The following is a 14,620-nucleotide window of genomic DNA, read 5'->3' as shown; positions in this document are numbered from 1 at the left end:
CGTGAAAGACCTGACTTTTGGGTATGAGCCCAGATAACTTTGAAAAGTTTTCAAATGGACTAAAAACAAGATGACTCGTATTTATGATTCACTATTGCTATTACATCAGTGCAAATAGAAATACACAAATCCTAATAACAAAACTGAGAAAACTTTTTCCCAAATGTAAAATGTAAGAAAGGTCACCACTAAATCAATAGGTTGATCTGTATAGAAAACAACAGACACATGAAACACTTAACATATTTATATAACTTTAAAACCAAACTCAAAGCCTTGAAAGTGGTTGTTTATTCAACATCACAATTCTTACTAAACATTGTAACAAATGGTCCTCAAAACCTTTTTAAATCTATCTTCTATTTCCATTTTATTCATCTCTACCTATAGAACAAATCAGGGTCCAAAAGTTATCCTAACAAATACATCCTCAGCTTAAAATTGGCTAATCCAATTTAGAAAAAAAGAAGATAAAATACTGCAATACGCTTATAACATATGGTTGTTTTGTTTTTCTTTGTTAGCGGTATTTAACTTTAAGAAAAGATATAGCTTTAGGAAGGGGGGATGATGAGACAATGGAGGAAAGAAATAGATATTCTTAAAAAAACTAGGTTTTAATGGTAGGGGTATGGGGCTGGAATGTTGTATTCATAAAATCCTATCACTGATAGTACTGTGAAACTGTAAATCATGGTGATACTAAATAAAATAACATGAAAAGTAAAAGGACATAGCTAATAAAATGTATAAAACAATTCTTATATAAAAATTATGTAAATCAACTAGACTTTCAAAATAAGTCATGAAGTGTCTTTGGAAAACAGAAAAAAATGTGGGTATATGATCTTAAAGCTCGAGACAGTTTACAGGAGGGGTAGTTAGTTTAAAGATTACTGAAATAGTATTTAGTTTTCTGTCATCTGATTCTAAGAATCCCATTTCTTGCCCATAACAGAAAAAATAAGAATATTTAGCTACATAGAATCTTACCTTGACTGAATTGCAAGATAAATTGTACGACGAAATGAGACTAGATTAATTTCTGTTTTGTCATGAATAGTTAATTTTTGTCCTGAAAGAAATCAAACATAAATTAAAGAATAAATGAAAAATTCTAAAAATATGTCTTTGTATATTTATCAAAACTATTCAGGAACAAGTCTAATACTATTTTATACATTGTAAGTTATTATTGCTAGAATTCAAAGTAATTATTTCAAACCCCGGGTCATATTTTAATTTAATTTTAAAAAGCTATGTCATCAACTCAAAAACGTCCAGAAGCCAGCCAAAAAAAATATTTTTTGTCTCTGTATCACCTAAATTGCTCAGAACTCAGAAAAGATACACTCATACTGCTGGATGGTAAACTAGTAAGTATTTCTAGAGGTATTAACACTATTTTTATAATTTAGAAAACTAAGCCTTAATGGTAGATATTATTATAGATAAAATTATAATAACTGTAGGTAATATGGATCCTATATAAATTCCTGTGTTTGTCAAATGAGTCTTCTTATAGATAAAATAAAATAATTTTTATTTGAGCAGTATTTTTACAGAAAATAAAGAAGTTATAAAGTAAATCTATACATGGTCAGGAGCTATTTAAATAAATACAGTGAAATTTATTTTTATAAGATATGTTACAGAAGAGGAAGTAATACCCTAAGACAGATCTACATTAGACTACATAAGACTCTAAAAGAGATATACTTGGGGGGCTGGAGTGTTAGCATAGTGGTAGGATATTTGCCTTGCACGCGGCTGACCCAGGACAGACACAGGTTTGATCCCTGGCATCCCATATTGTCTGCAGAGCCAGGAATAACCTAACCCCTGAGTGCCGCAGGGGTTAAACAAACAAACAAACAAAAAACCCAAAATGGAAAAAATAAAAAATATACTTGGAATGTTTCCTAATAATACAGAATATAAGTAAACTACTAGTTATTATATGTTCTGATGCTTGCTACAGTTCTAAGCTAATTTTCTGTGAAATAAAAATAAAAATCAAAGACAAAAGAGAAAGGGCATCCATCATGCTTGATTCTGTACCAATATAGCTTTTGGTTCCCCTACTCTATGTTGCTGAAGTAAATAGCAAATATCTAGTCATTCTCATCTGTCACATTCATGCCAGGGTTACATAAATCACAGCTCTCAACATGAATGCAGCTTTTAATAGTTTATACTCAGACACAAATATCCAATTAAAATATGGTGATGCTAAAATGGAAATATTGACACTTTGGGCTAAATACTGTTTTGTTGTGGGGACCAGTCTTGAAATTTGGAGTATGATGAATGGTATCCCTAGGTTACATATATAAAGAAAAACCCTTTCAACAAACCAAAGAATCAGGGCCTTGGGGAAACAGGTTCCATGCAGGCACCACATAGTCTAAAGACCATCATCAGGGGTGATTCTGAAGCACTGCTGGGGTGCTATAGGTGGTTACTGGCATAAGAGGTTTCCAAGCAAACACCATATCCTTTAGCTACAGAACTGAACTTCGAGTTTGCTTAACCCACAGATTAAGAACCATTATTTAAATGGAACACAATAAGGCCCATATGATAGAGCACTACCCTTGCATTTGGCAGATACAGGTACCATTACCTGCATATCATATGGTCTCCTAAGCCCACTAACAGTCATCCCTGGGCATAGAGCCAGGACAAAGTCCTGAGAATATCTGGGCATTTTCAAAAATCAAACAAAATAAAGAGAGAAAGAGAAAAAAAAAAAAAACAAAAAAAGAAAGGAAGGAAGGAGAGAAAGAAAGAAAGAAAGAAAGAAAGAAAGAAAGAAAGAAAGAAAGAAAGAAAGAAAGAAAGAGAGAGAGAAAGAAAGAGCGAGAGAGAGAAAAGAAAGAAGAAAAGAAAAAAGAAAGGAGAGGGAGGGAGGAAAGAAAGTAGGAAGGAAGGAAGGAAGGAAGGAAGGAAGGAAGGAAGGAAGGAAGGAAGGAAGGAAGGAAGGAAGGAAGGAAGGAAGGAAGGAAGGAAGGAAGAAGAATAAGAGCTGGAGTGATAGTACAGTGTGAGTCAAAGGGCCTGCCTTGCATGTGGCATGCTGGGTTTCAATTCCTGGCACAACATATGGTCCCTCAGATCCACCAGAAGTGATCCCTGAATGCACTGCCAGGAATAAACTCTAACCACTTCTGAGTAGGCTCAAAAACCAGAATCCAAACCAAAAAAAAAATCACAATGTTATTTAATTTCAGACTAATTCATAGTACTATTTGAATGAGCTACATCATTACCTTCTTCATCTTCACCCTCTTCCTCCTCCTCCTCCTCCTCTTCCTCTTCACTACTTTCAGCATCTTGGTCAGTGTTGGAGTCACTATCACCTTCATCAAGAATTTCTGTAAGAACATAATATGTTAAAGAAAAAATGAGCAAGTGATACTTATTTTAAGATATTTAGTTTGCTTAGATACACAGATGTATACTATTTTAAGGGTCAACAAAGATGAATGTGACTATTGACTTATTACCTAGGTGGTCAAGTAATTTGCTCAGTCATAATGATATATATGTGTCCCATCTGCCAAAAACAAGAAAGGACTGAGATGAAAAGAATAAAAGTTGACCATAATTTTCCAAAAGAGCAAGAATGCTGAAAAATAAATTAGGAATGGAAATTAAAATGTTGTAGTTAAAATTATTTTTTAATCATCAGGAAAAAGCTAGTTGATTTTAAAAATAAACTACAGAAAATAATATAAGCTAAGAATGTTTAACAATAAACAGAGGGAAAAAATTACATAATTGACTGCTAACTTTAATGAGATAGTTATGAAAAAAATTAAGCCTGTTAAACAGGGCATTATAATCAACACAAAGATTTCTTTTCATACGACAGAGACCTAAATCTTAGGAAAATCAATAATATTTTATTAATTTTATTAACTTATTGTGGAAACTACACCTGCCCAGTGGGGCCAGACTGAAAAATTGTGAGTGCTGCCTGTGTGTGTCTGTCTACTATCCTGTTGCGTGAAGCTCTTGGAAGTGGGCCAAAAAAAGGCTCCAAAAGAGCACGGCCGCTCCACTTTGCTACACGGCCCTGTGCTCTTTCTAAGGAAAGAACACCATCGCAACAAGAAGAAAAAAGTCACACTAAGAACTGTGCTGGATCACTGAAGCCCAGCATTTCTGTGCGGACTGTCTTCTCTGCTCCTTGCTAGGTCCTAAGGTTTGACCCTGTGTGAGGCTTCATCCATGGAGGACTCCCCTCCCTTGGAGGCAATTCGACCCATCCAGAAAGGGAGGAGCCAGAGGAGTGTGCTGCCTGCATCACTTAGCCAATGAATACCACAACAACACGTAGAAAAACCCACAATACAAGTGTGACAATGGGGAAACAACGCCAGGCCAGCATCAGACATAGAGAATGAAGATGACAACTCTGATGACCAGATAATGACCAACCAACTAATCAACCTCTCAGATAAGGACTTTAGACTAGCAATATGGAAGATGCTCAACGAACTCAAAGAAACCATGGATCGAGTTGAACAGAACACTAATAAGAACCAAGAAAATATGAAGACAGAAATCACAAAACTCCAAACTGAAATAACATGTCAACTAACAGGCCTGAAAAACTCAGTAAACGAGGAGAATGACAAAATGGATAAGCTCTGGGACAGGGTATCAGAAGCTGAGAATAGACTTGGTGCTGTGGAAGATGAGATACTTAACAATTCCATACAGCAGGAGAGATTGGAAAAAAAACGTAAAGCAAATGAACAATGGAAAAATTAGTCAAAGAATGGGAACAGATTAAAATAGAAGTCTATGATAAGTTCAACAAAAACAAATTAAGAATCACTGGAGTCCCAGAGACCCAGGAAGAAAATTTCCAGGAAGAATCAACAGTCCAGAACATCATTAAAGAGAAACTTCCAGAGCTAAAGAATATATGTGATCAAATCCTGCATGCTCGAAGAGTACCAACCAACAGAGACCCCAGAAAAACTACCCCAAGACACATCCTAGTCACAATGACGAATCCCACAGATAGAGACAAAATTCTGAAAACAGCAAGATCAAAAGGGGAAATTATATTTAAGCGAGCATCCTTGAGATTTACAGCAGACCTGTCAACAGAAACACTCAAGGCCAGAAAGCAATGCAGGGATGCTGTGAGAAGACTGAATTAAATGAATACTTCATCTAGAATACTGTATCCTGCAAAACTCACTTGCCGGTTTGACGGAAGAATACATGGTTTCACAGACAAACAGCTCAGAAACTTTACAGACTCAAAACCAGTATTAAGAGAAAAACGAAAAGACCTAATTTAAGACAAGACACACCAAATTTCAATATAAAGATGGCTTAAATCCCAGGACAATTCTTTCTCTCAACGTCAATGGACTAAATGCACCACTTAAGAGACACAGAGTGGCTAAATGGATCAAAAATCTCAATCCAACCTTCTGCTGCCTACAAGAAATGCACCTAAATAGTCAGAACAAACATAGACTCAAAATAAAAGGCTGGAGAAAAATTATCCAAGCAAACAACACCCATAAAAATGTTGGAGTGGTCATACTAATATCAGATAATGCAAACTTTATACTCAGGAAGGTTGTAAGGGACAAAGATGGACATTTAATATTAATCAAGGGGTATGTAGAGCAAGAAGAAATAACTCTCCTAAACATATATGCACCTATGAGGGGCCAGCAAAATATTTAATACAACTGTTGACAAATCTGAAAAATAATATCAATAACAACACAATCATTCTGGGGAACCTCAAAACGGCTTTGTCAACACTGGATAGGTCAACCAGACTGAAACCCAACAAGAATATACTAGACCTGAAAAGAGAAATGGAAGAAAGAAGCCTAGTGGATATATATAGGACACTCCATCCCCAGAAACCTGGATACACATTCTTCTCCAATGTACATGGGATATTCTCCAGGAGAGACTACATGCTGGCACATAAAACATACCTCCATAATATCAAGAGGATAGAAATTTTGCAGACTACCTTCGCTGACCACAAGGCTCTGAAATTATTTGTGAATTCCAAAGGGACACAAGAAAAACTTTAACACCTGAAAGTTAAACAGCCTCATACTGAATAACCAGTGGGTCCGAGATGAAATCAAGAAGGAAATCAAAAGGTTCCTGGAAACAAATGATAATATAGACACAAACTATCAGAACTTATGGGACACAGCAAAAGCATTACTGAGAGGAAAATTTATAGCTTTGCAAGCACACATCAGGAAGGAAGAAGGAGCTTACCTGAATAGCATAAAGACACAGCTAATAGAACTAGAAAGTGCTCAATAAAAGGACCCAAAAATAGGGAGACAGAAGGAAATATCAAAACTGAGAGCAGAGGGGCCGGGCGGTGGCGCTGGAGGTAAGGTGCCTGCCTTGCCTGCGCTAGCCTAGGACGGACTGCGGTTCGATCCCCCGGCACCCCATATGGTCCCCCAAGAAGCCAGGAGCAACTTTTGAGCGCATAGCCAGGAGCAACCCCTGAGCGTCACAGGGTGTGGCCCAAAAACCAAAAAAAAAAACAAAAAAAAACTGAGAGCAGAAATCAATGAAGTGGAAACCCAAAAAACAATCTGAAAGATCAACAAAAGCAGAAGTTGGTTCTTTGAAAAAATAAACAAAATTGATAGACCACTGGCAAAACTATCTAAGAAAGAGAGAAACTTGTTAACTCGTATTAGGAATGAAAAAGGAGAGATCACTACTGATTGACAGAGATTCAAAGGGTAATCAGAAACTACTTTGAGAAACTCTACACCACTAAAAATGAGAACCTGAAAGAAATGGATAAATTCTTGGACTCTTATAATCTTCCACGGTTGAAGGAAGAGGATGTAGCATATCTAAACACCCCCATCACCATTGATAAAATTAAACTGGTAATCAAATGTCTGCCGAAAAACAAAAGCCCAGGCCCAGATGAATTCACTAATGAATTCTTTCAAACTTTCCAAGAGGAACTACTACCAATCCTGGCAAGACTCTTTCATGAAATTGAACAAACGAAAACACTTCCAAATAGCTTGTATGAAGCCAACATCACCTTGATACCTAAACCAGACAGAGATGCTACAAAAAAAAAAAAAAATTACAGACCAATATCGCTGATAAATGTAGATGCAAAGAACCTCAACAAAATCGTGGCAAATAGGATTCAATGCCTCATTAAGAAGATCATCCGGGGCTGGAGAGATAGCATGGAGGTAAAGCGTTTGCCTTTCATGCAAGAGGTCATCGGTTCGAATCCCAGCATCCCATATGGTCCCCTGTGCCTGCCAGGAGCAATTTCTGAGCATGGAGCCAGGAGTAACCCCTGAGCACTGCCGGGTGTGACCCAAAAACCACAAAAAAAAAAAAAAAAAAAAAAAAAAAAAGAAGATCATCCATTACGATCAAGTAGGTTTCATCCCAGGAATGCAAGGATGGTTTAACATCCGTAAATCTATCAACATAATACACAACGTCAACAACAAGAAAAATAAAAACCACATGATCATATCAATAGATGCAGAGACAGCATTTGATAAGGTCCAACACCCATTCTTGATCAAAATTCTCAGCAAGATGGGAATGGAAGGAACCTTTCTCAATATAGTTAAAGCCATTTACCACAAGCCAGTGGCAAATATTATCCTCAATGGAGAAAAACTAAAAGCCTTCCCTCTAAATTCTGGCACAAGACAAGGCTATCCTCTCTCACCACTCCTATTCAACATAGCACTGGAAGTACTCGCTATAGCGATTAGGCAAGAAAAAGATACCAAGGGAATCCAGATAGGAAAGGAAGAAGTCAAGCTCTCACTGTTTGCAGATGACATGATTCTCTACCTAGAAAACCCTAAAGACTCTACTAAAAAGCTTCTAGAAACAATAGACTCATATAGCAAGGTGGCAGGCTACAAAATTAACACAAAAAAAATCAATGGCCTTTCTATACACCAACAGTAATAAGGAAGAAATGGACATTAAGAAAACAACCCCATTCACAATAGTGCTACACAAACTCAGATATCTTGGAATCAATTTGACTAAAAATGTAAAGGACCTATCCAAAGAAAACTATAAAATTCTGCTCCAAGAAATAAGAAAGGACACGTGGAAATGGAAACACATACCCTGCTCATGGATTGGCAGGATTAACATCATCAAAATGGCCATACTCCCCAAGGCATTATACAGATTTAATGCAATCCCTCTAAAGATACCCATGACATTTTTCAAAGAAGTGGATCAGGCACTTTTGAAATTCGTTTGGAACAATAAACATCCTAGAATAGCTAAAGCAATCATTGGGAAAAAGAATATGGGAGGAATTACTTTCCCCAACTTTCAACTTTACTACAAAGCAATAGTTATCAAAAGAGCATGGTATTGGAATAAGGATAGGCCCTCAGATCAGTGGAATAGGCTTGAATACTCAGAAAATGTTCCCCAGACATACAATCACCTAATTTTTGATAAAGGAGCAGGAAATCCTAAATGGAGCAGGGAAAGCCTCTTCAACAAGTGGTGTTGGCACAACTGGCTAGCCACTTGCAAAATATTGAACTTAGAACCCCCCAGCTAACATCATGTACGAAGGTAAAATCCAAATAGATTAAAGATCTCGATATCAGACCCCAAACCTTAAGATATATAGAACAACACATAGGCAAAACACTCCAGGACATTGATACTACAGGCATATTCAAGGAGGAAACTGCACTGTCCAAGCAAGTGAGAGCAAGACATTAATAGATGGGAATATATTAAGCTGAGAAGCTTCTGCACCTCAAAGGAAATAGTGCCCAGGATACAAGAGCCACCCACTGAGTGGAGAAACTATTCACCCATTACCCATCAGATAAGGGGCTAATCTCCAAAATATACAAGGCACTGACAGATATTTACAAGAAAAAAACATCTAATCCCATCAAAAAATGGGGAGAAGAAATGAACAGACACTTTGATAAAGAAGAAATACAAATGGCCAAAAGACACATGAAAAAATGCTCCACATCACTAATCATCAGGGAGATGCAAATCAAAACAACTATGAGGTACCACCTCACAGCACAGAGAATAGCACACATCACAAAGAATGAGAATAAACAGTGTTGGCGGGGATGTGGAGAGAAAGGAACTCTTATCCACTGCTGGTGGGAATGCTGTCTAGTTCAACCTTTATGGAAAGCGATATGGAGATTCCTCCAAAAACTGGAAATCGAGCTCTCATATGATCCAGCTATACCACTCCTAGGAATATACCCTAGGAACACAAAAATACAATACAAAAACTCCTTCCTTACACCTATATTCATTGCAGCACTATTTACCATAGCAAGACTCTGAAAACAGCCAAGATACCCTTCAAGAGATGAATGGCTAAAGAAACTGTGGTATATATACCCAATGGAATATTATGCAGCTGTCAGGAGAGATGAAGTCATGAAATTTTCCTATACATGGATATACACGGAATCTATTATGCTGGGTGAAATAAGTCAGAGAGAGAGAGAAAAACGCAGAATGGTCTGACTCATCTATGGGTTTTAAGAAAAATGAAAGGCATTCTTGCAATAATAATTTTCAGACACAAAAGAGAAAAGAGCTGGAAGTTCCAGTTCACCTCAGGAAGCTCACCACAAAGAGTGATGAGTTTAGTTAGAGAAATAACTACATTTTGAACTGTCCTAATAATGAGAATGTATGAGGGAAATGGAAAGCCTGTCTAGAGTACAGGCGGGGGTCGGGTGGGAAGGAGGGAGATTTGGGACATTGGTGATGAAAATGTTGCACTGGTGATGGGTGGTGTTCTTTACATGACTTAAACCCAAACACAATCATGTATGTAATCAAGGTGTTTAAATAAAATATAAAGAAAAACTTATTGTTTTATTAATTTATCAATAATATTTTAACACTTAGAGTGGATGAAAAAGAAAAATAAGCTACTTAAGATCAATCATCATGTTATAGTAAACAAGTAAAAAAATCTTAAAACTGTATTTTACTTAATGTTTGTGGTGCCTGATAAAACCAGGTCAATCTCTCATTTTTGCACTGATATTATAATTTTTTCACTTTTAGAAATACTTACTTAAAACTTATTAAACACTAAAAATCAAAGCTACATGAAAGATTTAATGCTAGCTGTATAAATTTTATACTATGAGAACCAATTTTACAAAATGATTTGTAGAATCATTTGAAAGCTATCATTTAGTCATTATTTGACAGACAAATCTCAATAAAATTATTTGTGGGAGATTATGCCCCTAACAAAAACCAACCTTAAGGTCAGGATAGTCAGCTGGGCAAAAATCTCAGTATAGGTCACAGAATATAAACAGATGGCAACAATGTACCCAGAAAAAGAACAGGATGAAACAATTTAGAATCTTCAAGATATACAGGTTAAGATGGCAAAACAGATTAAGAAAATCTTATAGCCTTTATACCCCCAAAGTGCCTGTTGATCAGCTTTGTGAAATATCTCCCACTCTGCTCTTCCACCCTGTGAATTTTGATGTGCTTAACTGCCAAACTTAAACAAGAAGCCACAGGTTGGCAACCTGGGTGGGGTGGGGGAGTGATACAGCATTGAATAAATTCTTATCCTTGAATGGGTGTGGGGGAAAGAGTGACAGAGAGAGAACCTTTATGTGTTTGTCTCATTCTTCTAAGAAGGACTCCCAAAGCCGATCCAATTACTAACGAAGTAATCTTAAGTGTCTAAATTTATTATTACATGGAGGAAACTACTGAGTATTCAATAGTAGGAAGACAAGCACAGTTGCTATTTTTCCCGAATTTGTGAAGCCTAAAACACAAGTGCAACTGGGTTTCTCTAAGGTGCTAGTTGCTGAACCTGCAACCACATTCTGCAGTAGCCATATTTAGAAACATTTTTTTACGTGAGACTGAAGGACCAATGAATTCTTCAGACATTCACAACATCCTCTATTCACATCTTCACTTTGGTATCTATTTATTGAAATCAGGCAATGACAAGTGATTTCTTAAGATCAGGTGATCTATGAACTTAAAACTATTTTCATAATAATAGCACGATATCCTCTGTGTTTTCACTGTACTAACAATGGTCCCAAAGCTGTGTGCACAAATCAAGGCACCAAACTACACTAGTAAACAGGGGGTACTCTTTACTGCTTATCTAGTAAAAATTATGCTTTGTAGCTTTTGAATGCCTTAAGAAGAAAAAAATGGTTATTAAGTTGAATAAATCTCCAACTTGTCAAAAACTGCCATTTTCCTTGAAGTGACAAACTTTCTTGATATTTTAGAAAATTTCTATTAAATGCCTAATGCTTATACTTTGTCAGCTATTCATTAAAATAAAATCAACTAGGTCATTCTGCAACACAAGCGTTTTCCTTCAGTTACCATCAGCATTGTATAGCTCTTCAACTTAAGTGTTTTAGATAAATCTCATGTTTTGATCTTCACATTGTGAAAAGGCTCATATTTAATAAAGTTACTTTTTATTTCCTTCTTACATTTTTGACACAACATAAAATTAATTTTAAATAGAAAATTAGAATTTTGGAACACTTGTATCAGTTCATACCTTGAACCTGACAATTTTCAAAAAGATTTTTTTTCTGACAAATGATAAAAATAAATGTGATTTCTTAGGCTACATGACTGTTAATATCAATATGTTAGCAAAACATTCATTTTGCTAGTGCTAATATGCTAATATGAGGAAAACATAAATGACTAAGTGAATTAGTACTTTCTAACTTTCAATTTAATACTACAAAATGGGTAAAGTGATAAGTCAACTGATTTTAATAAAACACATATGAATATTCATGTGTATTACTTCAGATTGCTCACTGTTATTTCCTTTAAGGAACAACTATTATATATTGCACAGTTTTGGGGATTAAATACAATAATTATAAAACTACTGACAAACTTATCTTTTCCAACTGACGTTAAGATTTTCTTCAAGTATTTTAATAAAAACCTGCTACAACAGATCAATATTAGAAATGCAAATTCAACTCTTCCCTTTTAAACCAGATTTTAATACTACAAAACATAAAAATGTCATTTTTACTACATGCCTGTTTCACAATTATGATAAAAAATGTCCTTACATTAGCATACTAGATTTGCTATTACTTTAGATTTACTTAACATTTTTACATCCTTAATTTTGATAAAGTAAATGTTAAAAGATCTTATCCATATAGATGAAAACTCTTTGGAGTGCTCTAGAAAGAAAATGTGAGACTAGAGAGTTTAAGCAGAACTTTAATACAAGAGTTAACTTTCCTGGCACTGACATCTGCCAAGACTCAAAAGAAATGGATTAAATTTCCAAGTCTAAGTTTAAAAAGTAAAAAGTTATTTTTTTTATTAATTCACAAGTTTTTTATTAATTCACATGCCACTTAGTAACCTTTAGGAAAACTATAAACAAAGAAGCACATCAGTAAAAACATGGGTCTACAAACTGTAGAAAAATACGGGTCTACTGACTCTACAAACAAGAAACTCTGGATAGTCATTGAAATGTCCCCCAAAATTAACATCTAAAGAAAAAACATATTTAGTGTACCAGATTTTAGGGCAAACAAATAGAAATTGAAAATGTATGACATATTACTTTTAACTTCAACATTCTGTAATTATATATGACTAAACACAAAATATAGGAAAAGAATGTTTTCTATTTCTCTGCTGTCTCTCTTCCTGGTACCAGGTACTCTTAAGTAGTCCTCAGGTAAAATCACAGCTCAAGAGAAAGAAACTAAATTATGATTATATAAAAAAAAATTAGAAAGTGATATACAAGTAAAAAATAAAGTCTCACTGTATCAATATTGCTGTTTTAATTTTATCTGTATGTAAAAAGAACTATCCACTCTTAGATCAAAAAAAGAACTTGTTCTAGATCATTTAGCAAGAAAGGGAAAAGACGGGGCCAGCAAGGTAGCGCTAGAGGTAAGGTGTCTATCTTGAAAGCGCTAGCCAAGGAAGGACTGCGGTTCGATCCCCCAGCGTCCCATATGGTCCCCCCAAGCCAGGGGTGATTTCTGAGTACTTAGCCTGAGCATCAAACGGGTGTGGCCTCAAAAACCAAAAAAAAAAAAAAAAAAAAAAAAAAAAAGAAATGGAATGACAAAATATTAAAATTCAGTCCAGTTAGTGCTTTTAACGTTAGTGATGTGTAAAAGCTAATTCACATTATTAAGTACGGCATACAGTATTCAGCACTGACTGATGCTACAGAAGGACATCAAAACCTGCCTTCAGAAAATAAAGTATAGCACTTAAATGAATATTAAATTGGGTGGCAATTAAAATATCAATTCTTAACAGCAGTGAAGCTAAATAAAGGTCACTAGAAATAAATGATTATTTCTTAAGAGGACAAGACTTAAAGGTTGTGTAATTTAAACAGAAGAGAGAAATAATGAAGTAATAATTTAGAATGAAAAAATACCCTAGAATGAAAAGGCACTACATACGAATATAATTCATGAAGAAACAGTGACAAAAATGACTCATAAGACCAGATATTACTTGGTAGGACTCAGTAATCTATATATCTCTATAATAAAATATATAAATTTCTCTACTTATTCAAGAAAACTCAATTACATACCCTTCTTAATAGCTTTATACTTTTCTTCATTCTCCATAAAATTAGGATCCATCTTGAAAACATCTGTAAGATAAATTAAATGTGTTTATGGACCAGCATGATAGTACAGTGGGTAGGGCGTTTGCCATGCATGCTGATCCAGGTTTGATTTCTAGCTCCCCATATGTTCCCCTAAGCCTGCCAGGTGTAATCCTTAAGCACAGAGTCATGCATAAAACCTGAACACTACCAGATGTGGCCTCCAAACCAAAAAACAATAAAATAAAAAACAAAATTTGTATGGAAATGAAGACTGTTAAGCTAAGTGAAATGAGCCAGAGGGAAAGGGATAGACCTATAATAATCTCACTCATTTGTGGACTATAAGAAAAATAGGAGAGATTATGGTAATAATACCCAGAGACAATAGAGACAAAGGTCAGGAGGTCCAGCATACACACACAGAGCGTTGAGTGTAGCTAGAGTAGAGAAGGGTCTACTAGGACAATGATCATTGGAACTTCTGGACAAGAACTCAATGCTGAAAGTGTCGAGAAAGTAACAGGTAAAGCACCTCTCCATTAACAATAGTCTAAACCACAGTGTCAAAAAGGAAAAAGGCGGGAGGGAAAGGCAGAAGGGAGGGAGGAAAAGAAAGGGAGGGAGGGAGGGACGAAGGGAGGAAGAGAGAAAATGAGAGAGGAATTGAAAGAGAGAGGAATTGAAAGAGAGAGAGAGAGAGAGAGAGAGAGAGAGAGAGAAGGAGAGAGAGAGAGAGAGAGAGAGAGGAGAGAGAGAGAGAGAGAGAGAGAGAGAGAGAGAGAGAGAGAGAGAGAGAGAGAGAGAGAGAGAGAGAGAGAGAGAGAGAGAGAGAGAAGCAATTTGCCTGCCCAAGAGCAAGGCAGGGGTAGGGGGTGAAGGATAGGAGGAAAACAGGGGACATCGGAGAAAGGAAAGGTATACTGGTAAAGGATGGTG

General features: G+C 35.9%; 1 protein-coding gene across 1 annotated transcript in view; it reads right to left on the bottom strand.

Annotated features, from left to right (window-relative positions):
* Positions 1–14,620, bottom strand: part of CWC22 (CWC22 spliceosome associated protein homolog) — a 48,826-nt gene that overhangs the window by 20,844 nt on the left and 13,362 nt on the right. Inside the window, exons 11-13 of the mRNA XM_049772872.1 lie at positions 13,664–13,726; positions 3,273–3,377; positions 994–1,075 (exon numbers count right to left, since the gene is read on the bottom strand). Of these exons, the coding sequence (XP_049628829.1) occupies positions 994–1,075; positions 3,273–3,377; positions 13,664–13,726 (250 nt within the window). The remainder of the gene's footprint in view (positions 1–993; positions 1,076–3,272; positions 3,378–13,663; positions 13,727–14,620) is intronic.

The sequence above is a fragment of the Suncus etruscus genome, chromosome 5, assembly GCF_024139225.1.
Source record: "Suncus etruscus isolate mSunEtr1 chromosome 5, mSunEtr1.pri.cur, whole genome shotgun sequence".
Taxonomy (NCBI): domain Eukaryota; kingdom Metazoa; phylum Chordata; class Mammalia; order Eulipotyphla; family Soricidae; genus Suncus; species Suncus etruscus.
The sequence above is the reverse complement of the archived record's forward strand: the minus strand, read 5'-3'. Positions and strand labels throughout refer to the sequence as shown.